Raw genomic sequence first — 27,938 nt, 5'->3', positions numbered from 1 at the left:
GTATATATTATACGTATTTATAGAGTGGAATGTCACTGAAAATGTAATTTATTTCAGTAAGTCTATTCAAAAAGTGAAAATTATGCATAGATGCAGATTCATTAAACACAAAGCGACATATATATGTAGGATGTATTTATTTTATGTTGATGATTATGGTTTACAGCAGAAGAACAGATCTTCAGTTTTAGCAAAAAGTTCATTTTTTTTAATATCAGAAATTAATACAATTAAACGACCTGACAAAAAGCTGTCCAAATCAAACTATGATTCCGTTTTTTTTTTTTTTTTTGAGAATTTAATTGTAATAGTTCCAAAAAAAGGTAAAAAACAAAGCAACTGGACTTGTTTTCCGTAGTTGAAGACATTTCGCTTCCTCTCCAGGAAGCTTTCTCAATTCAAAAAAGCATTAAGCTTAATTGTAATAGCCACACCAAAGCCAGATTACTCCCAGACCTGCAGAATCTAGAAATCACCTAGATAAAACCCATCTGACAACAGGAAGTCGGCTGCCTACCAGATCTACTCCAAGTGCGTCTGAGACTCATCCAGGAGGTCACAAACAAAAACCTTAAACAGCATCTAAACCGCTGCAGGCCTCGTTCATCTCAGTTAATGCCGATGTTCATGATTAGGCAATTTAAAAAAAGAGGCTGAGAAACAATGACCGCCATTGGAGAGTTTAAATAGGAAAACCACTGCAGAATAAAAATAACAGAGTTTTTAATCATGAGTTCTGCTCTCAAGGAGAAATTTCTAAAGGAGAAGATCCGACCATCAGTTCATGACCTTAAGCTCCCTAAGCACACGTGAGCTTACTAGTAGTGATCTAAGCACATCAATGGGTTAATTTCTCAATGGCTCAAAGTTGGGAATGGCAGCTTGGTCGTTAGAGCAGGGCGCTTGGGAAGGCTGCAGGTTCCCCGGTTTGAATCCCACAGACTGCTACTTTGGGTCCCTGACCAAGACCCTTAGCCCCAGAATGCTCCCTGGCTGCTGCACAGAGGCAGCCCACCGCTACCTGAGGTATGCTTTTATGCTCAGGGCAGTTTTTGTTGACATGTGCAAAGTTGCAATTATAAATAAATATCATTATCATTAATAAACGAAAAGGCAGTTTTTGGTAGTCCTAGTCGAAGTCCTGGAGAAAAACACCCTCCACTCCCCTTATCAGCCACTTCATGGTGAATCTGAGCTCCTACCATCTGGAAAGAGATTCATACGGCCCAGAGCGACGACCAGCAGATGGAAAAATCTATTTTATTTCTCTGGACAATATTCAGAGAAATTCAAAATGTGATTGGGTGTGATTTGCTTTGTCATTTTGTATTTGTACTGAATATTTTTATACAAATAGTATTAAATATTTTATTTTTATTGTTTTTTTTCCCATAAGGATGTACATGACTTATAACAGCAACTAAATATAAGTAAAATTTCTTAAAATTTGTGTATTTTTCCTTGATTTGAGCAGGTAAATAAGATGATCTGCCAATAGAATAAGATTTTTGCACTTAAAATAGGAACAATTAATCTCCATGATCTTATTTCAAGTACAGTCTATCTAATTTTCTTATTTTAGGGGTCAAAATACTCATTACTTTGGAAAATAATCTTATTTACTTGCTCAAATCTAGGACAAAAATCTAGGACACTAATTTTAAGCACGTTTTACTTATTTTTAATCATTAATAAACGACAAGGCAGTTTTTGATAGTCCTGGTCGAAGTCCTGACTTAAACCTATTGACGTGGGTTAATCCAAGAGTGGCTGATGGCTGTATTAACCTAAGCAACCTGGACTTCCTTTCTATTATAAATCTATTTTCGATTGGTCTTATGTAATATTGTAATTTATGAGAAGCTACATTTTTGGTTTAATTAGCTGTAAGCCATAACCATCAAACAGAAATAAGAACTTTAAACATATTGCTGTGTCATTATATCACTATGTGCTCTAAATCTATAGCAGATTAAAAAAATGTTTTGAATAACTGAAATAATTACCTTTTAAAAAATATTTAGACTTACTGAAATGCACATTTGGAAATTATTTAGATAGCGTTAACACACTTTATTAGCCCTTAATCTAGCTGAACACTGCTTTGTCTGCAGTTTCTGTTGGCTGAGGAAAAGAAAGAGCAAGCAGCTCCTGAACCGGTTGAAGATGCTGGAGATGTTGATGACTTGGTGAGTGTGAAAAGGTTCCCTTCAACAACAGTCTATGTTCTCTTTTTATATAAATGCACCCAATTGTGGGAATGAAATTCTTGTTAGAACCGTTTTGCTGTAGATTTTATGATGTTCTTTGTGGGTTTGGGCTTTTAGCACCTGATTACAAACTCAGGCTCATATTCTTTATTTTTGCTTACTTCCTATGCAGCTGGACATGATGTAAGAAAAGAAGCAGGAGGAGTGTTGGCGGAAATCTGAGGAATGTGGTCCTTGAACCCACCCAGAACAACCCAGTTAAACCGTCCTTTTGTGCTCCTTCTTCCACTGGAAGTCCCCTTTACAGCTCACATTTTACATTGCATTTAACTGAATAATTCACACAAAAAAACTGTTCAAAATCTTTGTGTCTGATTCTAGATGTATAATTCCTGTCATCATGTGAATATTTTGTAATTCAATCTCCAGGGTTCCAGTGCACTAAAAACGTTAACATCCAATGTACTAATGGTTTATTATGTGAAATCAGTGAGTGAAAAAATGCTTAAAAGCAGAGCCAGTGCTTTTTTGTAGAAAAAAATAAATAAAAATGTGTTAAAACAAAAATGCTGCGTGACGATAATTGCAAATTGTAGAATGTACAAGAATTGTAACAAACAAGTATTTTTGCTTAAAGAAGAAGCCCAGTTCATTTCAACCTCATATGCCATAGTCAAAATCCGAAATTGCAATGGACGGAAGCTATAGTCGGACTTTCCCCCTCGGAAAGTCCGGGAAATGTTTTTTAAGGCCGATTGTCGGACCCAATATGGCAGCTTCTTGCATCAACAACGGTAAGCTGTGATAAAACAGGTTTATTTTACAAGAAACACTTGTGAAATTTCATCTAAAAATCAATATTACATGTAGTGGCTGCAACTTTGAACAAACAAATTAAAAGTGCTGTTTGAACGTGGAAAGTACAGCTTTAAATCAGAATCAGAAATACTTTTATAATCCCAGAGGGAAATTATTAAAGGACATTTATAAGAGACACTACGAACAAAACAGCAGCTTTCCTATGGCTGTCACCATATTGGAATCCTAACCTGTTGTTTTTATTGTGGAATCCCGATTTCTCCGACTGTGTTAATTTGAACGCTTTTTATTCTGGTTTTCCCCATTCCCAGCTCCTGTTTTGAGAGGGCATGTTTGACAGACGACGTCAAATGACGCTTCATTTTTACACAAACAAACTCTGTTGAACTTAATCTAATATATGCTACCATGTAACATATTTGTTTAAAACCTCTAAAACCCATGTTTAATATGTAATGAGTTGAAGGGCTAAAGTAAACTTGCTAGCACCACACCTATGTCAACCATAAAACACTTTTTCAAACTAAATTTGACTTAACCCTAAACGATGTAGTACCCTGAATTTATTGCAAACAAGATTTGAATCTTTATCATTGCGTTCGATTTGCTTCAGACTTTAAAGACCAAAACGCAAAATGACGTCACACCCAACTTTCAGAGTAGTTCATAAATGCTCAGGTGCGGTTATGTGGAAAGGTTAAATGCAGTTGACACTATATCCAAAAAAGGTTAAAAAATAAAATCATGACCTGGATGACTGAGAATCTTCACCCACAAGCTAATAAAATAAACATTATCTATGGTTGATACCCTCAATGTGGTGGAGATCTCGGACTCAGTGTCTCAGATTGGTATAAAACCAGATTAGTTGGTTCCAGGTGCTGAATTTCATGCTTAGTCAGAGAGGGGACCAGACCAAAATTGATTTTTACCACCTAAAAACAACTCTAATTTTAAAAACATCTTAGCAGTGTATGCTGGGTAAGATGCTGAGTACACATAATCACAGGGCAACACAGACACAAACAGAACCAACCATGTGCACAATCACAAAAAACAAAAACAAGATGGGGAAATCTTCATTTCACACTCAAGGCAACAGCGCTAAAATCTGCACACATTTTTTAGAAACCTCTGAAAGTAAAAGTAAAGCCCATATTATTGATTTTTGACACTGCCTTACATTACGGTTCGGTAATTACTTGGACCACAAACTCCTTGTTTCGTTCTCAGCGCGTTTCACTTAGGAAGACTGCTGGTGGCGCACAGCCCCCAACTTTTATGTAAACAAAGATGGCGGTGATCAATAATATTCTACTTCCTCATACAAAGGAGTAACTGCTTTTAATAGAACCTCTCTTTAAACATCCTCAACTATCTACTTAACTGTGTTTCAGTTGCTTAATAAAAACGGTGACTTGCTAGTTATTGTGTCATTGAAGGTAAATAAATGTATTTCAGTGTTTTGTACATTCAAGCAATTTATAAACATGTTAAGAGATTATGTATGACTGAGCAGGTATCATCAAAAATTCTAATAAACATGATATTACTATATTTACTATTAAAAAACGTAACGCGGACATATGTAAGGGATAAAGCCCGACAAGTGTCTTCGGTTAATTTCTCATAATGGACACCTCGAAGGGCATTTATACCATAATCACTTACGAATGAAATAAATATAATATCAATTATTAACACTAATGTTTTTTTTCATTAGAAGCGGCTGAAATATCTGTTTAATATCTCTCGCTGTGAGGCACTGCTAAGGTAACCAGCTCTCTGTTTTTTTCAAAAGTCTTGGCGTTACCAGCTAACGCTTGAGCCAGTGCAATAATTTGGAATAATCATGCTATTTGACCAAAACTCTTATTTTAGGTGTCTTATATCACTTTTTAACGGACACCTTGCAGCCAATCAGAATCGAGTATTCACCCAGACCACGGTATAATGGGATAGTAAGGGTGAGACGTGAATGATCTTGGTCTTAGCTGCTACTAAAACAGTTTGCTCATTGGCTGTCTAATCAAATCATTTGTACCTATTTGTGGTTGGTTTTGTATCAAGGCTGAGTTTGTGGTAAATGTAAAACTAAATTCACACTTTGTATTTTTACACCATTTTACAGATGAATGGAAGTTAATGTAATTTGATATTTTGGTACATAGCGAAAAACTAAAATGTCAGGAAAATGCTCAACCAAAATAATCCAGGTAGACAATGAAGGGGTACTTGCTGGCATTGCCAGTTAGCTTTAAGCACTGACTCTTTTTTTTTTTTTTTTTTTTTTGTTAGACACATGCACACAAAAAACAGTGTAGGTAGGAATTAGGATCTTTTAGAAAAAAAAACTCCATGTTTCAGTTTTTGCACTTTCTTTTTCCTGCTAACATCCAGCTGAGGTAAAATAAGTACAAAGCTGACATTAATCATAATTTCTGAAAAGCATACAAGGGTGAATAAAACTTGAATAAACTATTAAAATACTAAAGTAGGAGTAGTAGCACCAGTATGAATGACCACAATGAGCACAGTCTCTCTAACACACCCACCTGATGAAACGGTTAAAGAAACTAGGCTTTAACACATCAGAAAATTTCTGTTCCTTAAAGATGGCGTCCCGGTCACCCATAGCCAGCTGCATCAGCACTTCGTCATCCACATCACTTCCCGTGGCGATCACAGTGGGAACAACCTGTTGCCTGCGCATTGCAGAAGTTGCCTCGTCCAGGTTGGTGGTGTTCGTAATGCCGTCTGTGATGAAAACAAATGAAACCTCAGAACCGCGTCTTGTCTTGCGAGTGCTTCCTTTATCCAAGATCTCACTGATGGTTTGAAAGATGGCAGGCCCCACTGCTGACGAAGCATCAAGATAACGTAAGCCTGCGAGACCCGAAGCAATGGTCTTCATGTCGTGCGTAAGAAGAAAGGCCACTTGGCTTTCGTTCTCCTTGCCGAACTGTATCAGCGCCAGTTTAACCCCGTTTGGGTAATTTTTAGTCTTGGCCAACGTCAAAGTGTTTGCCACCATCTGCACAAAGTGGCGGGCGTGGTTGAAGTTTTCCATCCCGAGGCGCTCTGAGCCGTCGAGGAGGAACACCAGGTCTACGGGTCGTTGAACGCACGGAGCCACATCAAGTTCTGCAATGAAAGAGGACAACTTATTCACTGACATTCAGTTCATTTTAGCAGTAAACCAATGACTTAACCATGAATAAAACCCACCAGTTCCACAGGGAAGGTTGGGACACTTAATCACTGGATCTGGAAATTAAACACATGGAAGTTTAGGCAAACGCCATTAGGAGTAGCCGTCAGTGTGCCGTAAACTTTGACTGACTCACCCGGACAGAGAATAGTTTCCATCTTCTGAATGAAGTTATCAGCCACCAGGTCCGTGTATTGCTTCATCTCGGTGATGCGGTCCTTGTTATTGCAGGCTATCGACACGAGGGTCTCACTGTCGTGTCTCTTGTCAAACATGTCGCCGACTCCGATGGCGTTCACCACCACAGCCGGATCATCGCACAGGTACCTGAGCTGACTGTCGTCATCACGAGGGTCGAAGCGGCCGTCCGTAACCACCACCACAGACACCTTAGCGCGGGCTCTCTTGCTGTCCCTGATCAGGTTGTCGTAGGTAAACTTGAGTGCAGAGGGCGTAAATGTGCCCCCAGCGATCCACTGTAGGTTCTTCACTGCCGTCTTAAACGACGACATGGAGTTTATGGAAGCGTCGTCGAGACGTATGGCCTCAAAGGTTCCTTTGTGGCTGAACTGTACAACTCCAACTCTTGTTCCTGAAAGACACAGACATTTAGGTCAACTGCAAGTTGCCAGCATAAAAACATGGTGTGTTTTTTTTTATATTAAGAAATCCTATAAAATGTCTTTATGTTGTGATTCTGTTGAATTAGGTCACAAACAGCTCTTATTTTCAACATTTTGGGATGGTCTAAGTTGAGCGAGTTCTAGTAGGAAGTTGCAAAAATCAGTTAGATTTCCTGAGAGTTGTATCCATAAACAACTTCTATTATCAATGCAAGTTGATGACTTATTTCTCTCCAAACTGTGCATTTAAACACAGAAAGAACACGTCTATAAACAGAGATTGTTCAGTGCTACAGCTACCGTTGGTTAATAAGAGGAACAGTTTATTCCAGCAACAACTTTCACTAATTTATGTATGTGGCAGCCACATTGAATCTTAATGTTTTTTTTTTTTTTTGAGAAACTATGGTTGGAATGTGCTGTTTAATCTTTTGCATTGTTGGTTATTGAAGAACAACTGACCACCAGCAAACAAAATCTAAATTGGAAAGTTTTACATCGGGTTCACAGTTTTTAATGTTAGATTTTTGCAATATAAAATAAAAATATCACTCACAATGTTGCACCTTTTATACTTTTGTTGCTCATCTAAAAAAGCAGAACGACACAACGGTATAGTATTCTGCACAGTAAGCATGTTTAACTCTCCTAAATGTTGCTTTTTTTACTGTACATTTTACAAAGTCACAATCTAAATGTTGTAGATACCATTTTTGTAGCTCTGATAATTAAGATGTTATATTATTTTAGCAGCAATAGCAAGGAATCCCATGATGCTAATTATTCTTTTTTATATACGTATCTTGAAATCAGTGTTAATTTAGTTCTAGGTTATCATACAGTGGAAATATCATGGCAAAGTTGTAATGTAACACTAGTTGGGTAAACAATGGGCTCGGACCTTTAAGTAAATGTTGCTTAAACATTTCCAACACATGATATTTATGTTGTTTTTCACTACAAACTGAATTCATTTTTTTAACAATTATTAATATTTTTTTCTTGGGACTGTACCGGTTGGTGACGTGGGGTCGGGGGCCATGGATCCCAGCCTGTTGATGGTGTTGATAACAAAGTTTTTCTCCAGGGTGAAGTTGGTCAGGCCAACACTCTCAGAGCTGTCAATCACAAAGACAATGTCCAGAGCTCCACAGTGCTTCTCACAGTCTGAGTGGGGAAAAAAAAAAAGAAAAGAAAAATACAACAAGTGGATCCGCTTGTTTAAAGATAATAACTGCAAGGCTGTGTTGGAATGATTTTCACGTTCATCTGCCTACCACAACAACCACAGGTCTCCCTGATGTATGTCATAACATCACAGTCCTGCAGGGAGATAAATGCGGGTTATAAGACACTATTTAAAGGAATCTTTTCATTGTTATACTTTCTAATCTGACTTACAGTGAGCCCAGGACCCCCAGCTGGCCCTTCGTCCCCCTGAACAAACACATCACAAGCGGTAGAGCTGGATTATTTGATCTGAAATCTCTACGCATGGTCAAGTAAATTACTGAAGTGGTTTCGCTGACGCTTCTTACATCTTTTCCAGGCTCTCCCCGGGGTCCTCTCTCTCCTGGCTCTCCTGGCTTGCCTGGTTCCCCCTGAATACAAAATATGTTTCTGGTGAAGTGACTCATTTCTCATACCAATCGTGTTTTAAGCAGGAGTGACTCATTCTCTGCATATGCATAAACTGTTCAGCTAAACTCTTTTTGCGGAAGTTAGTAAGCTGTAGCCATTGATTTCTGGTCCTTGTTATTGATCTACCCTTTTAAGATAATAACAGTGACAGAAAAATATTGTGATTAAACAGGCGTTATTAGGCAGCGATGACAATAATAGTGATGTAGTAATAATTTTTTATTATGCCTAAATAAGAAGCTGCACCTTGGCTTATACTATTTTTTTGTTGTTTGTTCTGTGCCATCTTTCCACTTTTTATTTACACCTCGATAATCCTCGCAGTGAGACTTTAAAGAGCTGTTCCCACAAAATATGTTGAATATTATTTTATTTCTTTACCTTAATTTTCAGAAATATTAAACCACCTGTTCTACATATTTTGATTTTGATAAACAGGTACACTTTGAAATATTTATTTGACAAATCCCCTATATAAATATCTATCTATCTATCTATCTATCTATCTATCTATCTATCTATCTATCTATCTATCTATCTATCTATCTATCTATCTATCTATCTATCTATCTATCTATCTATCTATCTATCTATCTATCTATCTATCTATCTATCTATCTATCTATCTATCTATCTATCTCTATCTATATATATTTATTTACTGGCTAATAAAATCCTGAATGGTGCTTACTTTCAGAATGATGAGGCTTAACAGTCTAATGGACCATCAAATAACTCCTGAAGAAGCCCAACACCCATTCAGTTATGTTCTTGGATATTCAATATATATATATATATATATATATATATATATATATATATATATATATATATATATATATATATATATATATATATATAATCAGTTTGTGTCTAGATGCTCCTGTCCCAATTTTTCCTTATTTTGCTCTTTGCTCTCCACTTGTCAGAACTTCCCTGCATTTTAACAACAAATATTTCTCTAAAAACAACAAAAATACTCTGCATAGTACTACATGAAAAGGAAATGACTCAGCAATATGTTAGTGGTAGGCAGCTCTAATTACAAGTGATGAAACAAAAGAAAGAAGGGTCCAACATTGAAAATGAGTAATTTTGAACCTCCAGATATCTGATATTTTGGTTTATTTTACTTAAACTCCTTAAATTGGCTATTTTAAACAAAGACCATATTAATCAATTTCGATAAGATAATATTAATAAGTATAAAATGGTTTCTCATAAAATATAAATTCATTTGTACATTTTAGATGTTTCTGCTTTTATTTTTTTTATGCTGTCATTTTCAGTCCTTCATAACAAGTGGCAGTGTATGGAGTGACACATTAAAGTACAATGAAGCAACTTTATGTGCAAATCTACGGCCTTTGAGTAACCAGCGATGTTTTTGAATAAATAAAACAACCTAAATCAAATCTGTTTGACTAAATCTCAGTAACTTCTTATTCAAGGCAGTTCCTGAGTCTATGGATTTTCCTATTTGTTAATTGATTTTGCTTTTATGCTACTTCTTTGGTGCGAAGCCTGAATATTTAAAGAGATTAAATTAACACCTAAAGGTGTCCTGCAAACATTCAAAGTCACCCGTGGGGATAGATCAGATTACGGCAAGGAAACAACATGTTTACGGTGATACCTAAGGAAACAGATTTAACTTGACTTTATGAAACAAATGCAAAAATGTTGATATGTTTAGTTCAAAGTGATAGGTTCATTACTCCTAAGGAAACAATGTGTTTATGTTGTGAGAGTAATTCGTAAAGCAGTGAATGCACTAGTGTTAAAAACTGCGTAGAAGCGTACTGGCTTATTGAGGAATATTTAACACATGACTCTGAAACTGGATCGTTACACTGATGTATAACGCATTGCTTAGGTGCTTTTTTTTTGCTTCATGATTGCAGCAGTCCAAGTACTTGAGGCAGAACAGACTGCACAGCAAAAAAATGTAAGATAAGAGTTTTCCCTGGTTCAGCAGGACGGTATAAACATTAGTCTCAGTTTATCTGCTCAGCATCTCTGTTTAAAGCCCAAATTGCCCTTCCATTAAAGTTATTCTGTCATTATTCTTACAGGCTCTCCCGGTACTCCTTTATCTCCGGCCGTGCCTTTGGCGCCGCAGTCACCTCTGGCCCCTCTGGGTCCTTTCTTGCCCTTATCCCCTCTTTCTCCCTGCAAAGCACAGAGTTAAGTAGGACTCGAGAGTCTGAAACCTGGAGCAGGTCTTTTGGTGCGAGCAGAAGGATCGTACCGTTGCTCCTGTCGGTCCTGAGTAGCCGAATCCTGGTCTTCCATCGTCTCCCTTTAAAACAGGAAAGAAAGTAAAATCAGTGCAAATGGTAAAAATTATACAAAAACATCAGGTATCTGTTAACGTTTCATTACCATCGCTTCGTGGTGCCAGAAAAATGACAAACATTGATAGCTTTAACATTATAAGAGTCACAGTTAGGCACTTTTTTTTCTTTTTAACTTATTTCAGATGCGTAATTTGAAAACTCGGGCTTAAGAACCACCAGAAAGCGAAATAGCCAAATAGTTTCAGAGGAGAATGAAGAAAACCAAAATTGTCAACCACAACACTGTTCTAAAGAGAAGATGCTGAACAGATACAGGTTCTTGCTGCAGGAACCCAGTAAAAGATGGAGGGAGCACTCTTACTTTCCCCCAAGATTTCAGCTCCGCTGGAAAAGGGAGCAAGCGTCACAAAAGTAAGGTGGATAACTAAAACTCACTGTTCTCTGTTAAAATTTGCAGAATAAATTTGGCTTCAAATTAAGGAATGACACAAGGTAAAGACACACGTGCCCTTTGGGTCATCTGACAGCCATAACAAGGAGCTTGAGCTATAAGTCAGCAGCCAGACCCCTGAAACAACCATGGAGTAATGATGAGTAAATATAATACTTTAGGGCTATGGAAATGTTTTATTTTATGTTGTTAGTTTTTGCTTTTTTACCATTTTTCCTGCTCTCTATATCTAATTTGAGGATTACATACGTACATACGCGTAGGTGCGTATGTAAGTAGGCGCATAGATATATGTATATATTCAAGTATATAGATATGTTTATATATATATATATATATATATATATATATATATATATATATATTTATATATATATATATATATTTATATATATATATATATATGAGACATCATATGCCCATTCCTATTTCCTTTTTTGTATTTTTTTGTATTTTTTTGGTATCCTTTCTGATCCATTGTGTATATGAAGATTCACTGTATATAACTGAATGCACCTTCCCTACTCTGCACCTTCTTGTATGAGCCGATGTGACGAGTGAATTTCTCCATTGTGAGATCAATAAAGACTATCTTATCTTATCTTATCTTATCTTATCTTATCTTATCTTACATTATTCAGGAATCAATAATGCTTGCTCTAAACTTTTTTTTTTCCCCCAGAATGGTTTTACTCACAATAATTAGTTGCAGCATCAACTTTTTTAATGTTTGAGCATTGTTTGCGATTGTAGTACATCAATATTTTTACTTAGCTCAGCTTAAAATCACATTTTAGTGCTAATCTAACTGTAGATGGACTACAGTTGTCCATCTAGCACAACTTGCTAATATTTTCTGATGACACGAATGTTGAGAGAAGAGGGAGAAGAAATGACAGCCTCTACTTACCACAATTTTGGTATTTCAGAATGTATTTTTCGTCCCAAGAAGCCTGCATTAGCGCAGCACAACGGCTCTGAGGGATTTTAAATCCTTGGGTTGCATGCCTGTTTGCTAGGTCTCCAAGTGAGTATGTTAACGTTGTGAAAAAGAGTTTTATACCTAAACAATTTTCAGAGTTTAACCAAAACTAAAAACTATACTAAGACGGTGTATCTATGTTAAAAGTGTCGGGGTGTTGCAGCCTTTGCTTGTGAAATTAGTTGAGTTTTGAACACATACCTTCTTGAATTGATGGTTTAAAAACATCCTACCCTCAAGACCTTTAACTTTAAAAATCTGCCTTAGCAACATGCCAGTTCCAAGCTACCGCCTCTCAGACATTTCTCCTGACTTTCTCCTCCTCACCGGAAAAGCAACCATATAAATCTTCATGGCCTAATGAGCTTACATTAGCTAAAAACTCTCCCCTTCTTTCCTGCACTGAGACGGGAAGCGTTAGGTCTTTGGTAACTTTTGGCAGGTGCCTTGATTGGCTAAACAAATCAATGCAGTTTTTGCTGATTTTTTTTTATTTTATTTCAGACATTCAAATAATATTACTAAAAGTGTCACAAAAGTTCCCTCTGCTCACCTTAGGTCCGGGTTGTCCAGGCTCCCCCCTTGGTCCGGGGTCTCCGGGACTTCCCACAGTGCCCTGCGGCCACAGAGGACAATAGTTACATCACCTCAAGAGCTTCAACCCTAAACTGTTAATAACGATTATATTATGAACAGCGCACATTTCCTCCAGGGCCGCCTGGTTCTCCATGATGACCCCTCGGTCCTGGTAGTCCTTGGCCTCCCTGAGAGCAATAACATAAATGCTTTTACTGGACACAACCTTCACTGTGGCCCTCCACACGCAAAAGTTACTCATGCGGACGGGAATTTGGCAGTGGACAGTGCGGGCTAAATCATTTCAAAAGAATTGTGTTTCCCCCAGCGAGGAGTTTCATTTTTCTCATAACGGACTTAGTTGGAGTTGTTTTGGCCGAGCCATCAGCGCACGAAGGCTAAGCTCCGTCATCTGATGTGTAACAAAGCTTTGAGTCTTCTCTCCGGCCAAAACCCCCACCCACACTGTGGTCTCCTCACCTTAGCTCCCTTAAATCCGTCCTCCCCGAGTCGACCTCTGTCCCCTGACGGTCCTTGATCTCCCTTCAAACAAAAAAAAAAAGGATTGCAGGAGAATTTCACATCATTAATAATTACTTAAACTGAATAAGGAAGTGGGAGTAAAACAAGAATCTGAGATCATCTGAAGCAGCGCAGCACATGACAGGAGGGGCTTCTGCTCTCTGGGAGTGGAAGCCTCGTGTCAACAGAAAGTCACGCTGTTTGACTGTCAGTGCTTCAAAAAATGAACACAGCTTCAGATCACTTGCAGCAGCTCGCCTTCCTTCGTCGTCTTCACATTTTCTAAAACACGCCGCACCGAGAGTAAACGCTCCAGCGTTTACTTTTGGAGCCAGTTTCAGACAGTTTCTCAGTCTGAAAAAGTATAGGCTTGATTCAAAATTCATAAAACAGCAAAAACTCACCCTTGCTCCTTTGACCCCGTTAGCTCCTGGCGCCCCCTTCACTCCAGGACTCCCTCTTCTGCCCTGTCAATATTTTAAAGCATATTTATTTAGACATTTTATAACTTAAAGGCAAAACTTATAAATCGTGCTGGAAATACCAGGTTGCCTTTTGGTCCAGGTCTGCCACTTAACCCCTAAAAGACATCAAACGTTTTATTTGTTAGCTTTTTAGCCTTGATTTATGCGGCCGGGGATTTGAATAAATTTAGGATACGTACGGGAACCCCTCTTTCTCCGTATGGTCCTGGATTTCCAGGATTTCCCTTTTCACCCTAACAAATGGCAATTCAGGTTAGTGTCTCTGCATATTCATCGAGGGAACACTATTTTTAACTCTTTTTTTTTTCAGCTGTGTTTCAGTGTAAAACGTACCTTTGGTCCTTGACTACCCACAGGGCCGGGAGGACCCGGCTTTCCAGAGCGGCCTGTGTCCCCCTAAACCAACATAAACACCAAAGACAAACGGCACAGCTACTTTACAAACATGTAGCTCACAGGACCGATACAATACTGAACATGGATGCGTTTGCCTCAAAGGATCATGTTTTAAAGCCAGAACATCTCGAAATCTACAAAGCATAAAACAAGAATAAATCAGTGTGGCTGTTCAATAGTTTTAAAGCAGATAAGTAATTTTAAAGCACACTTTTATTTAAAGTACACAAAAAGAGCTTCTTGAGTCATGCTCCCTAAAAAAGGAAGGGGCTATGCCGTACGGAGGACGACGTTGCATCTGTTCCAGCTCAAGTCAGCGTTTATACGGGTGAGGAGGATGGATCGTTCCTCCCCTACCAAAAGTCTCTTCCTGTTGTTTATGAGTATAAAGTTTATCAGATGAGAAAAATTATTTCTTTTTTATTGATAATTAGCTTTAGCAACATAGCTCTTTTTTCTGTGTCTGAGCCAAAGGAGGCAGATAAGCGAGAAACTGGTCAACTGCAGATTCTTTCTTTCCCTCCACCACGTGTTTAACATGTTTAGCATTAGCTTAGAAGTATTAGGACTATTACAACCATAGGTTCAAGATTCTTTAGGAAAATATAGTGTGTTGTTGAGTAGTTTGATAAGCGTAAGCTCAACACTGGTTCATCATCACTTCTGTATAAGAACCATTTTATGGCTGAATGATTTACAAGTCAGAGTTAAGTGGGCAGAAAAAATAAGGTAGTTCTCTGAGAACTCTGAATAAAGTGTGTATTTGTCCAGGTTGATGTAGCAAGGGTAACCCTGTACTGCTTGGTTAGGGGTTGCTAGAGCCGTGCCACTAATAAAATTTGAATGGCACAACAAAATCAAAAGTGAGTTTTATTTAGATACCAATGTTGCCATCTTGGTCTTGAAATAAAGGTATGAATAATGAAAATTAGTCTTGATCCAGACTAAATGTTCATGTTTTCAAGAACCAAACCAAAACTGTTAAGATCTCCAGGTGTTTGTGTTTCGATTATTTTCTTGGGTTTGTATTTTGGGTTGTTCTTTAAGTTTCCTGGATAAAGTTTTCTTTAGTTAATTATCATTAAGTGTTTCGTTATATTTTAATTTTCACTTTTGTGGACTGGTTTGTGGATTCTGTTCTTAGTTTATTATGTAAATTTTGTTAAATCTCCTGTTTTTTCTTTTCAGTTCATTGCTCTCCTCTGCATATTTATCTGATTGGAGCCAGCTGCTCCTCGTTTCCTTTTGAATGTTTTCACCTGTCTTCTGCCTCAGTTATGTAAGATTTTTTTATTTTTTTCAGTTCCCATAAAATTGTACGTCCACGATTATCAAATACTCTAACTATGTGTGACCCAAACATGTTATCCCTGGAGCTAGGAATGAATGGTAGACATTCAAGAAGTGGACTATGAAGGACAAAGAACCCTAACCAATATTATAAATAACTAACTAGATAAATGCCCTTTCATTACTTCAATTATGCAGAAAATGCAAATACTTATGAGTGGGCATTTTTTTTCCAGCTTTCTGTTTTTGCAGCTTCAAGTAGTTTGACAAACAGAAACATGTTTAGCTGCTTTACTGTGCACGTCTAGAGAAGTTTTTCTCTTTGTTTATATTCCTGTCTGGCAGAGACTAGGTTCATTCGTAGTTGTAAGAGTGTTTCTCCACTGAAACTCTCAGAAATTGGTGATGGAGAACACCAGGCTCCATTTTGTAGGCTTGACAGTTGCATAGGTTGTTTAATTTGCCATATTTTTCTGTTTTTTTTACACACTTGCTAGCTAGTGCAGATGTTTGCAGACTGAAATCATTTTTTCATCTCACATTCTCTTTTTGTTTTAATACACGACTAGATGTTGCTTATCTAATACATCATCTTTCAGTAATGGAAATTTCTCTCAGCTTATTTGAGAAGTGGAAATTCATATGAAAACTATTAACTATTTGCATCCAGGCTGTTATTCCAACAGGCCAGCTGTTTCACTGTGAGTCCAACCAACCCATAACCCACAGCCCTACTTTATGTCAGCTATACATTTTTTTTTAGCTGCTCTTCTTTGTTTTTACTCTCTTTCACCACAGTAAAAAAAAAAGTGAAGTTTGGTTTCTTTTTCACACCTTTTCTCCTTTTTCTCCAGATGGTCCAGAGTCACCAGCGTCTCCTGGGTGTCCATCTGGGCCCTTAAAAACGACAGGTAGGGAATCAGTGAGACAACTGTCTGGGCGATGAATGATCAAATTAAACACCATCTGCTTGATCCACATGTGCCACACTGTAGAGTTGACGCAGAGTTCTTTCTTGCAGCGACTGACAAGACCGAAAATTCAATTAAAGCACAAGCCTTACCTTGTCACCTGGATCCCCTTTGCAGCCAGGAGCTCCAATTCGGCCAATTTTACCCTGAAATTTCCACAGGTTAGTGAACATATAGCCAGTAAACTAAGCTATGAAAATGTATTGACCCAAAGCAAAACACAAGTCCACCTCTAAATGGCTTAAAAAGTGAGTAAGTGTAGGTTTTGAAACGGCCTAGTCAAAGTCTAGACTTGAATCTGATTTAGGTGTTGTGGCATGACCTTAAAAAGGATGTTGATGCTTCAAAGCACTCTAGTATTTCTGAATTTAAATAATTCAGCAAAGTAGGGTGGGACAAAGTTCCTCCACAGCAATATAAAGGACTTATTGCCAGTTATCACACATTTTTTATGGCACTTACAGCCTCCTAGGGCTGAATTATATATTTATCAGATTCATTGGACAAATTAATTTTGATCTAATATCAGGATAGTTTAGAATAGCACTTTCCCATCTTTATCTGGTATTAAAATTGTTTGATTAGAAACATGTCTGTATGGCAAAAAAAAGACAAAAAAATTAAGAAATTGGTAAAGGGGGCGACATTTTTTTTTACGCCTCAAAGTTGTGTGTCACACATCTAAGTATCACTACTTACCTTTTGTCCGTTAGTACCGTTCCTGCCTGGTGAACCTGCCACCCCCTGCACGAAAATAGCAAATACATGTAAACATGAATCCATTGCAGAAACAAATGGTTTACCAAAGCATAAAAACATCACTATACCTTCGCTCCAATTAATCCAACTTCACCCTGTTTGAATGGAATAAAATCATTATGGCTGCCATCATCTTTATCTCACTGCCACACAATCAGAAAGTTGGAAAAATCTCACCTTTTCACCTTTGAAACCGATTTCTCCCTGATGACCAACAAAATAGGACAAATTATTGAGAAAATAAAATTTTGTAACAATTTGTAAATACAGCATATTTCACTAAAAATGATAAACTGTTGAGCCCCAGCAAACCTTTAGTCCCGGTCGTCCGATTGAACCTTCAATCCCAGGATCACCCTGAATTAAGAACATTTTATTTAGCAGTAAATTATCATTAAAAGATTCAAAAAAAGGAATAAAGTTAATCTTTTACTAGGTTAGATGTAGTATTAGGTTTTTACCTGGTTACCTTTATGACCTTTTGGTCCTGTCTGGCCTCTGTCACCTTTAACGCCCTAGAAAACCCCCCAGAGAAATAAATATTTTGGCAAAGCAAAAAGCGAGAGATGGGAATTAAAAGTCTAACAATTTCTAATATTCTCTGAATACTCACTTTTGGACCTGAGGACCCTTTCCGTCCTGGGATCCCAGGAACCGCCAGGCATGTAGGTTTATAGCACTGCAAGTAGCAGAGGAGAAAACAATACATTAATACAAATCCAGCCTTTTCAAAACTTTAAATGACACACAGTAGCAGATCTTCTGCTCTACATTTACTAAAAAAATACATTACTACTTGCACTAACCATTCGTGTTGGTTCTTTCAGGTTTGGTTGAATTGTTTATTGGGGTGTCTATGTTTTATTGCATAATAAAAGTTGCCTGGTACCTCTACTGTTTGATTATATTGGTAAAAAAAATAAGTGGGGCACTGAAGTAGATGTTTGCAAATAAAAATGTCAGTGTATTTTTCCATTAGGAATTATTATGTTTTATGTTTTGTAACTGAGCCAGCCAGATTCACGATGTGTAGCACTCTCCGTTCTGCACATTATCAATACGTTCGGTAAAAGGAGGGACATTCAGCAGAACTTTACGAGTTGATTGGGTGAAGAGGCACCTAGAGCCCGCCTACCAAAGGATGGTTTAGCCAATCACAGTATCAAATGAAAATTTAAGCAACAGGCACCATGAGAAACCACAAGAAGCTAAGCTAGTCAAGGCACTTTTTGCTGTTCTGTTATCCAAAAAGAAATAGTGGATTCTGACAAATCAGATCTGATAGCAGCAGCTACGCATGCGGCCTCCTGTGCTGCCTTTTTTATGTTGGTTCGGCTGTGGGCTTGGCAGCTCTTGGTTTCGTCACAGCTGGTATGTCCCCCCTTAAACCATGACACTGCGACGTGATTGGTCCGAACGATAGAGACAGGAGCGGGACAAGATGGATTTATGCGTGTTTGTGAACACACAAATACCACGGGAATTCCCCTTACGGGCAAATTTTGTGTTTTTCAACAAATATGAGCAACACATCCACAAACAGGTCTTCTGTCAGTGTACGTTATCTTTGGTCAAAAGGTTCTGTTATTTTATGGTCTATAGACTGACTGCATATTTTTGTTTTTAATGTGAATATTTGCACACGTGCAGCACAATGGTTGGCAGAAAAAAAAACCACACAGCACTCTGTATTTAGTGCTGAGACATAGCTTGAAAAACATTTATTGTATTGAAGCACCATTGCTTTTGAAGGGCGTGGAGATAAATAATTTGAGGTGATAGATTTATGGATCCATTTTTGTTCTGTACTGGGAACATGCAGTAAACATGTGGACAGAGATTTTGTGTCAATGTGTTCTAGTTGTCTCATATTATTATTATTATTATTATTATTATTATGCACAGCTTTATTGGCCAACATCTGACTCAACATCTGATTCCCTTTCCTCCCAAGATACAGACTTTTTGGGGCCTATCTATCTATCTATCTATCTATCTATCTATCTATCTATCTATCTATCTATCTATCTATCTATCTATCTATCTATCTATCTATCTATCTATCTATCTATCTATCTATCTATCTATCTATCTATCTATCTATCTATCTATCTATCTATCTATCTATCTATCTATCTATCTATCTATCTATCTATCTATCTATCTATCTATCTATCTATCTATCTATCTATCTATCTATCTATCTATCTATCTATCTTATACAAATGCAGTGTTTTTACAAAAGATGATTTTCTTTTATAAAAGTGAACAAGTCGGGGGAAGTTATAAATATTTACAAGCTGCTGTGAAACTGCCATATTTGCTTGCAAATGTATTTCTGCTGCATCAGGATGGTGTATGTTACTTTTGCCACGATGTCACCCTCTCATTTTACTTTATAAATATTTAAGGATCAACCAAAAGTCTGGGAATGCCAATGCTCTCTAGCTGTATTATTCAGAAAGTAGGTCAAGCATCTGACACACTGAGGTGAGGAAATCAGTGCAGACAGCATAGTGTAGAGAGAGATCATGTCATGCTGAGTCACAGTAGTGTGGATCTTGTAGAGCTTGCGAGCACATCAAGTATACATATGGCGTGTGTAAGGCCAGAGTGCTCTTGTGTTAGAATTTGTCGACAAATCCAAAACAACAGTGGCAGCCTGGGTTACCTGGTGATAGATGCAGAAACACAATAGTGTGGCGTAGGTATTACTTAGTGTCGATGCTATGTTTTAAGACGAAAGAGAGCTAGCTTATTTGTGAAAATAGAGGTGATTTCAAAATATTTGACCAACCTCATTAGGCTTTGATCTGCCTTGAACAGAGAATAGATTTACCATGAGCATAAAGCAGGGTAAGTTGCACTCTGGAATTACTAGTCTAATTAAAGTTTTCCCTGTCTACACATTTCATAACAAACGCTACTTTCTGTCATCCAATAAGTAGAGCAATGTATTTTGATCTGTAAAAGCTACAGATACCAGAAATAATTACCACTGCTCAATAGATTACTTGGGTGAAAACTGGGTAGTTTTAAAGATGAGCTAAAAGGGAATGTTTATAATTCTTCATAACCAATTACCAACACGCAATTTATGTGGCTAGGTCCCTACAAGCTCTGGATGCTCTAATAAGAGGGCTCATTCACCAACAGGTGAGATGGAAAAACAGAAAGTATAAAGGAAACATAACTATAAAGATGTATGTGAATATGCCTGAAAGAAATATGGCAGAAACAAAAAGTAAATGAGTGATAGGAGGTCTTTCGCCTTTGTGAAGGTCATTAATGTCTCTGTGCTGGATGGTTGTACAAACATTAACCTCTCACATCAGTATGCTCCATTTCAACTCTCTCCTTCGCCAATTTGTACCCTCATATTCTGCCAGCGTGTTGCCGTTTTGTCCCATCCTACTTCCATTTTGTACCTCTAAACAAACCATTTCATATCCTTGTACTTAAACATTTCCCATCACTTTATTTCTCTTAATTGGTGGTTTTTGATGAATTACAGAGATAAATAATAGGGGTGTAAATCACCAGCTTTGTCTGTTACGATTTCCGATTGGTGTGATCGATATGATGCGATATTATTTGCCCATTTACATTGAAATCAACTCACACAAAAAACAAAAAAAAACAACAATACAATTTGACCATTTCATTTCTAAGCTCTGATGGATATCAGGCATTTAAATAATATCAGGCATTCTAATTTTAAAATATTAATACTATATAACCTGTTCACCATAGTCTCATGCATAAATTTCAAAATAAAGGTGTATCTTAAAACTTATGATACAAATTGATCATTTTGCATCCATGTAATTGGATCGTTAATCACTGAATCGACATATCTAGGTGGATCGATGTATTGTTACATCCCTAATAAATAACCATGAAATGCTAAAATCATATGAGCAATTTCGGATAATTCAACATATTTTCTGGAGACTATTCGTTATACCCTATTGGAGATCATTCTGATCCCCATTTAGGCCAGGCAACTCTTATAAAATATGACAGATTAAAACACCCAATCAAATCAAAATAACTCTACGTCAACTCCTGATGGTAGATATGAGTTATTTAAGTCACACAACCACATTTACCTCCTGTAATCTAGGTTTATATCATAGCATGGCAATTGTTACAAATTATTAATCAACAAAGCAGGTGTGAAACGTCCACCTGGCTACTAGTTTCTTCAGAAGACAAATGGTGGAAACCTAGGGATTAAGATGAAATAAGTAATGTTACGGTGGACAATTCTGTTTTAAAACTGTCTTACCTGTAGATAGGCTTGATATTTCTGCAAAGCAAAATCAACAGTCAGTGAGTGGGGGTTGGTTCTACCCCTAAAATCTTATGAACGTGTTTAGAAGAAAAAGGATCTCTGATCACCATGGCTTTCATGATACGATCAATAGTTTCCGTGCTCATCCTCGGTTTTCCATCAACAATCTCCATGGCTATGTAATTGTCCCGGTACAACTCTGTGGGCGAGCCGGCTATCTCCCTCATCCCTTGTTCATCGACTCTTCTGGATGCTGCCACTGAAAAAATGTGGATGCCCTGATCACGGGCCTGCTCTGCTGCCACCTTGATCCCCGAACACGGACTCCCTGTCACATGACCGTCTGTGATGACCACGGAGAAGAGGACCGCCTTTGTCCCAGAGTACTGCTGTGTCATCTGGTGGGTCATATTTTTGAGGGCGCAGTCGATGTAGGTGCCTTTGCCCAGGTATTTGATCTGACTGACTCTCCTGATGAAGGTGTCTCTTGTTGTCAGCTGACTGAAGACCACCTGCTTCTGGGAGAAGTGCAAGCCCCCAAAGGACCAGGTGATCTGAATCTGGCCCCTGTACTCCTCGTCTTCGAGCTTCTGGGCGAATACCTTAACGAACTCCTTGATGCTCTCCACCAGACTGCCAGGCGGAGGCTCCTGGAGAGCGATGGTCTCTGAGGTGTCAATGGTGAAGAACACCTTGATGGGACAGTCGATCGTTGCTGGACAGAAGGATGCCAAGTGTAAGTAAGTTGCAAATGTTGTCCTTAAAGGTAAGAAAGGTGAGATTGATAAGGTAACATGCCATCTAGTTTATGTTGCTGAATCCTAAATCCCTTTAATCCGTTTTTAAGAATGAAAATAAAAGTCCATCCATCCATTTTGCGCATGCACAAGGAGAACATGCAAACTCCATGCAGAAAGACCCAGAGTCGAACCCAGAACCTTCTTGCTGCAAGGCAACAGTGCTACCCACTGCACAGAGTAAAAGTCCTAGAGTAATTTATTGCAGGTATATGTTTTAAAGTGGTCAGAATTTGACTATGGAGCCTGATATAAAAGGCCTGGGAGGCAGCAAGCAAGAAAGGAAGGGTAGTAGTTGATAGACAAACTGATCGAGAGATAAATAATAAAAATAAAAGGTTCAATGAATAGACAGATGCACGAATAAATGGCAGACAAAACAGATTGTGTATTTTTGTTATAGAAACATGGATGAATGAATGAAGTGATGGAGGGATGTATGTTTCAAGGACAGATGGGAGACACAACTTTTAGAAAATGAGAAATGGAATAAAGTCTGTAAAAGCAAATGTCTAAAATCTAACTCTTTGTGTTTTTCCATAATTATCCAGAACCATAACATTTCTAAATTTTGATTCAATACTTTTCTCGCCTCTGTAGGAAATTTCCATCATGGACTCTGTACCATTCTGTAATTGGGATTTTAGCATACAAATGGACAAGAATATAATACATGTAATGGGCTTGAAAGGTTCATTTTCATTGCAAGTTGTGGAACATTACTCTGTGGGGAAAAGAAAACAAGCATGTGTTTCTGGTTTAAAATGAATGTTTTAAAATAAGCTCAAGTTAAAAATGACAGAGCAATAATTGCTCTAATACATTGATGTGACTCATCTGATAATTTATGGCACAAACAAGACTTTTTCACATGCAAATGATTCAGATACTTTTGTCTGGTTAAATTACGGTAATTTTACATTCATAGAGCACAATTAATGCTGTTTTACAATCCATTTTAGAAAGCCGTACAAACACCTCCTTCAAACCTCTTTTCTATCTCTATTTCATCATCAGTTGTTCTCAAACTTTATTGCACTTTTAACCTGTCTACATTTCTATTCCCACTGGATACTTGCAGCACTGAATATAAAACAGGCAAATTAAATATAAATCAAAACAACCTCGAGTTCTTCGAGGCAAATTCAGAAAACTGGATATTACTTTTTGCCAAGAATAACTCACTCTCACAACCTTCTGGTGTGGGCTCGGGTGGCAGCGGCGCTGGTGTCGGTTCTGGACTGTCGCCCCGCCCAGGAACCGGTCTGGGTCCACGAGGGGGGGCACGTTGAGGCGCTGCAGCTTGGAACACGGTCAAAAGGATGACCCATAAAATCATTGCTGTGAGAGGATGGATTCTAGTCATTTTCCCCCCCTAAAACACAGCAGTGGTTGTGCATCAGTTTTCTGCACAAGGAGCTCCGTTTCAATTCAGGAAGTTGCTGTCAGGAAAGTGAGACTTCACAGGAGGCGACCCAGCGGAGCTTACAAATGTTTAATGCCGTTTCAAACAAGGTTGACAAAACGTCTCTTCGTATTTATAGGTATGTTTATTTGTTTTATGAAACCAAAATCAAGAGCAGGAATTCCTGAACAGCTTGGGATTGGGTTTACAAAGTTTCCTCCCGGAGCAAAAAAAAAAAAAATTGTGTGATAAGAGAGATATGGTGAGCAATATTTTGGCTGGAATTGGGCACTGTGATGTGAGCCAACATCAACAAACAAAAAAGACAAACTGAGGGGAGGTTAATACATTTTTTCCTTGTTATCTATCTGTACAGATGTGATAAAGTCAGATGATCAAACTAATGGCGGCCAAAATTACAAGCAACGAAGTAACAGATGAAAAAGCCCTTTCTTTGTGCTGAAAGCTAAAACATTTATATCTGTTTTTTCTCTCAGTCTAAAACTTCTTTCTTCTGGTTTTGTTAAGAGCTGAAGCTAGCAAATACACACCTGTCTTCTCCAGGCAACGTTCTATCACAATTTTAAACCATGGTCTGTAGTCTCCATTTAAAAAAAACAGCACATGTGTTATTACTTTACAAGAACAAAAAAAAAGGTCAGGAAATAAGTTCAGAAGTAAAGAATAAAATTGTGAAAAACATCCGTTTATTTAGGTTTACATAGCCATGCCATCCTGCACCAATAGTGAAAACCAAATAAGCCCACTACAGGAAATTACTGCCTAAAAATCACATAGAAAAATATTAATTCATGAACAATCAGTCGCCCTTTTCTTTAAACTGATTCAGTGAGTCTGCTACTTTTCTAACTTCCAGCAACAGCTAGCTGTACTGCAGTGCTAATGTTAGCTTGTAAGCAAACAGGGACAAGAGATTTGGATTCATATTCAGTTATTTTTGTGTTTGCACCACTTTAAAGGTGTACTACAGCTACTGTTTCTTCACTTATTCCTGTTTGTAAAGTATGTAAAGCACATTATGTTGAACATGACTGGCCCTGCTCTATAAGTAAAGTGCAATTTAATGATTTAATCGCAGTCTGATGTTTAAAACAGGTATCAACTTTAAAGACATTAGCCCACTGTGGTGTCCGGTCTATACACAGCACAGGAATGTGCCTATTTCTACTTTCTGACTGGACATGCAAATGAAAAAACAAAAAACAACTAAACAATTACTTTCCCTTTTTCCTCCAAGTGTTTCCACCACTCCCCCACAGAATGGTGCCCTGTTTGTTGAGTCAATACGCTCATTTCAACAACCGTCATGGCCAACATGCTCATAAAGAAACATAAAAAACTATCCAGTCTTACAAATTAGGATAGAAACAACTTCATCAAAATTTGTTCCCCTTATTCCAGATTTCTGTTAACCAGTAATTGATTTGCGACACAAATGATGCAAACTCTCTTCCACTTTAGCCACAACCACTCGCTGTACCTTGTATCTCGACAGAGTCGCTTGTAAAGAAAACAAAAACAGAGATAAAAATGTAATATAGAAAGAACTGTGATATTTAACGAGGGAGCATTCCTAATACGATAGTCCCTGACAATAAAATGCGAGCACTTCTTCCTAGAAAGCAACATTTTTACAAAGTTGAGAATTTATTACAATTGTTTCTGACAATGGATTTTATAAGATAACACATATTTATAAAGTTGTCTCTGTACTAGCGTAGCCTCAGTAAAACTATAAGAAACTAAAAGAAAAAAGTAAAAATAAAGTACGGGCTTCTTACCTCGGCGACAGCACACAGAGAATGTAAACTCCAAACTGCAGGAAATTCAAGTAATCTCCACAGACTGCAAGATCCAGATAATCATCTCAGTCGGAAAGTTCCCATATCAGCAGATTCTTCCGGCTTCAGCCTCTGCTTGTGGAGAACTTCACTGGAGAGAAATGTTTAGGTGAAAGCTTATTGTTTGGCACGGCAGCTGGACAGTGACAGTAGCGCAAGCTCCAGCACAAAGACACAATTCTGCAGACTGGAAGTGGATTTCTCTTTTTCTTTTTTCTTTTGTAAATACAGCATAATGCAAAGAGTCATTTATCCAGAGAATCTGACAGAACACACGTCAGATTGCAGACGGATGCTCTCCAAAGAACATCAACTCCCACTGCTGCATAGCCTTACATGGAGAGATCAGCCCCCAGTCGCTCCCTGTTTATACTTCCAGCAGCCTGGGAGATGTCATGCTGCTGATGTCAGGCACAGCTGCACTTAAAATTAATTCATGCATTTGCAGATTAACAAACAGAGATGTAATTTATCTGTCGTTCTGCAGAAAGAATAGAATATTAAATATATATTGAGTTTATTAAACATTTTTTAATGCATAAATGGAATTTTCCCTGTTTAAGAACAGATCTGTTGTGTTATTCCATACAGGCATGCTTTGAAAAAAATCTGAATGAATCATCTGCAGAGACGACGGTCTTCATCTGGGACAAGGCAACGTTTGAATATCCTTTTTTTTCTGGATATTGTGATAAAATCAAACATTTTCTCTTGTACGAGTTGATATGTAATCGCCCCATTTCAAATATCACTACTTGAACGTCAAAGTCATAAGGATCAATATGTAAATAATCTTGAACTCAAACGTGTGACATATTTAGTTGTGCATAAATCAGCTGTTTTGAGATTTTTTTTATTTCTTTAGTGAATGTTTAGTTGGTAACGTTTCCCCCATTTTAAATTTTCCCTAAATGTCTCCTGCATAAAAATGTAATAATGTAAATTAGCTGTTACACTCATATTAAGGCTCTGGGGATGTGTGTTAATTCATACGTGACTACAATTTAAGCACTCTTTTTATCACTAACATGCTAAGCCAACCAAAACTGAAATGAATTTTGTTTTTTTGTATCCGACATTTTGTAGGAAACCGCTTTAGCTGCTGCGGCACGAGCTTTCCTCTCACCGCCATAAGATATGGCATCAATTTTTCATTGTCTCTTGAAGGACATTTTTTTTTTGTTCGCAGTCATACCCTGTGGAGAGATTAATACAGATGACCTGCCTGTATTTTCATGCCCCCATGATTTTATTCATAATTTAATGAATCAAGGGCAGAGACATGTCCTCTCTGCAGAAACTGCGACACTCCGTTGTCCTGCTGATTGAAAGTTTATGCTTCATTTAACCGGGGGTATTTTAAAGCCATTACATATGGCGAAAAAAAAAAAAAGTTATAAGAGGCACTCACAGACTCTGGAGTGGGTTAAGTATGCAGCGGGTTTTCTGAACTCCGACCCCTACCATTAAGATGATCATTTCACACCGAGGCTCTTGGGTTAATCTCAAGAGACTGAGCTCCTTAACGTAATTACACACTTATTTTGGTCACGGAGAAAATGTTAAGGAAGCTCACAGTCGGAAATGGAAGAAATAAATCACACTCTGTAGAAAAAAGGCTTGTTTTTCAACAGTTTAATGCAAACTACAGGCTGTCTATAAGAAAAGCAAGTCCATTTCAGAGTTTATAGTTACTTTGTTTTCAGCTCATGCTTAGGTTTGTGTGCAAGACATTCTTTTCCATCAGCAGAACAATCAAGGCTATAGCTACACAGATGCTGATTATAGAGAAAGAAATCAAAGGGGAGGAAGCTTAAAAGGAAGGGAGCAAAGGCATGTCCTTGATAATGGATCAGCGGCTCTAAGCCTTCTTAAATTCTCGTCTTTAGTTTTGCTTTTGCTTAATTCTGTCGCGCTTCCTCCAAGTCGGGATAAGGATAACCTTGGATGACATAAGTGTCATGTTTCCGGAAAATGTCCTGACCCACGTGCAGAACCTAACTCAGCTGTCATAATGCATTGGATAAAAGGTTTTTTATTTACAAGATGTAATAATGAAGTCGGGCAATGAGGAAGGCTTCCGTGTTCGAAGTTCTGCAGCATCTGGAGGAGGAGAGGAGGAGCTAGATGGAGCGGGGAGGAAATACAAGGATGAATCTTCCTACAGAGAATGTGAATAAAAGGGCTTTTCTGCAGTGAGCAGAGGGGGATTAGGCGGGACAATGGGCCCTGGTGGTGGATTGTGGGAGGAGATGCCACAGCAAGGGCTTGTAAGGTTTCGATTGTGACAGAGCAGATGGAGACTTGAGATCCTTCAAGTGATTGAACAGAACGTTTCGAG

At 37.9% G+C, this 27,938-nt stretch overlaps 1 protein-coding gene, 1 long non-coding RNA gene and 1 other non-coding gene across 4 annotated transcripts; 2 read left to right on the top strand and 1 right to left on the bottom strand.

The window, feature by feature from the left end:
• Nucleotides 1–2,093: 2,093 nt before the first annotated feature.
• Nucleotides 2,094–2,777, top strand: LOC105937180. Its single transcript, XR_004931403.1, has 2 exons — nucleotides 2,094–2,189; nucleotides 2,383–2,777. It is a non-coding gene; the product is annotated as an X-ray repair complementing defective repair in Chinese hamster cells 5 (transcript).
• A 1,929-nt stretch (nucleotides 2,778–4,706) lies between these two features.
• LOC105937178 (collagen alpha-2(VI) chain) lies at nucleotides 4,707–25,890 on the bottom strand. 2 transcript variants are annotated; one of them, XM_012878363.3, is made up of 28 exons: nucleotides 25,538–25,890; nucleotides 23,516–23,704; nucleotides 21,641–22,248; nucleotides 21,528–21,548; nucleotides 17,850–17,915; nucleotides 17,698–17,751; nucleotides 17,549–17,593; nucleotides 17,414–17,440; nucleotides 17,305–17,331; nucleotides 17,177–17,221; nucleotides 16,570–16,623; nucleotides 16,341–16,403; nucleotides 14,154–14,216; nucleotides 14,000–14,053; nucleotides 13,880–13,915; nucleotides 13,740–13,802; nucleotides 13,294–13,356; nucleotides 12,939–13,001; nucleotides 12,791–12,853; nucleotides 10,756–10,806; nucleotides 10,578–10,676; nucleotides 8,402–8,464; nucleotides 8,265–8,300; nucleotides 8,141–8,186; nucleotides 7,878–8,030; nucleotides 6,377–6,832; nucleotides 6,258–6,296; nucleotides 4,707–6,173 (listed from the first exon to the last, which is right to left on the bottom strand). In XM_012878363.3, the coding sequence occupies exons 2-28, from the start codon at nucleotides 23,694–23,696 to the stop codon at nucleotides 5,572–5,574; spliced, it is 3,141 nt and encodes a 1,046-aa protein (XP_012733817.2). In that variant the 5' UTR covers nucleotides 23,697–23,704; nucleotides 25,538–25,890; the 3' UTR covers nucleotides 4,707–5,571. The 2 variants fall into 2 exon arrangements, with proteins under 2 accessions (XP_012733817.2, XP_012733818.2); XM_012878364.3 differs by having other exon boundaries at nucleotides 23,525–23,704.
• On the top strand, nucleotides 8,432–26,245 carry LOC118563739. Its single transcript, XR_004931402.1, has 3 exons — nucleotides 8,432–8,486; nucleotides 16,361–16,417; nucleotides 26,189–26,245. It is a non-coding gene; the product is annotated as an uncharacterized LOC118563739 (long non-coding RNA).
• The last annotated feature ends 1,693 nt before the right edge of the window (nucleotides 26,246–27,938 follow it).

Source organism: Fundulus heteroclitus, chromosome 7 (assembly GCF_011125445.2).
Source record: "Fundulus heteroclitus isolate FHET01 chromosome 7, MU-UCD_Fhet_4.1, whole genome shotgun sequence".
NCBI lineage: Eukaryota > Metazoa > Chordata > Actinopteri > Cyprinodontiformes > Fundulidae > Fundulus > Fundulus heteroclitus.
Note: the sequence above shows the minus strand (reverse complement) of the source record. Positions and strands in the feature narration are given on the sequence as shown.

What these genes read in the sequence shown, in the direction of transcription:
- LOC105937178 (XM_012878363.3), bottom strand. Translation starts at nt 23,696, where the DNA reads ATGACTAGAATCCATCCTCTCACAGCAATGATTTTATGGGTCATCCTT. An exon ending in TCGGACGACCGGGACTAAAG is followed by an intron (nt 17,441 to 17,548) that starts GTTTGCTGGGGC and finishes GTTGGTCATCAG; the next exon opens with GGAGAAATCGGTTTCAAAGG. An exon ending in CAACCTTCCCTGTGGAACTG is followed by an intron (nt 6,174 to 6,257) that starts GTGGGTTTTATT and finishes CTTTCATTGCAG; the next exon opens with AACTTGATGTGGCTCCGTGC.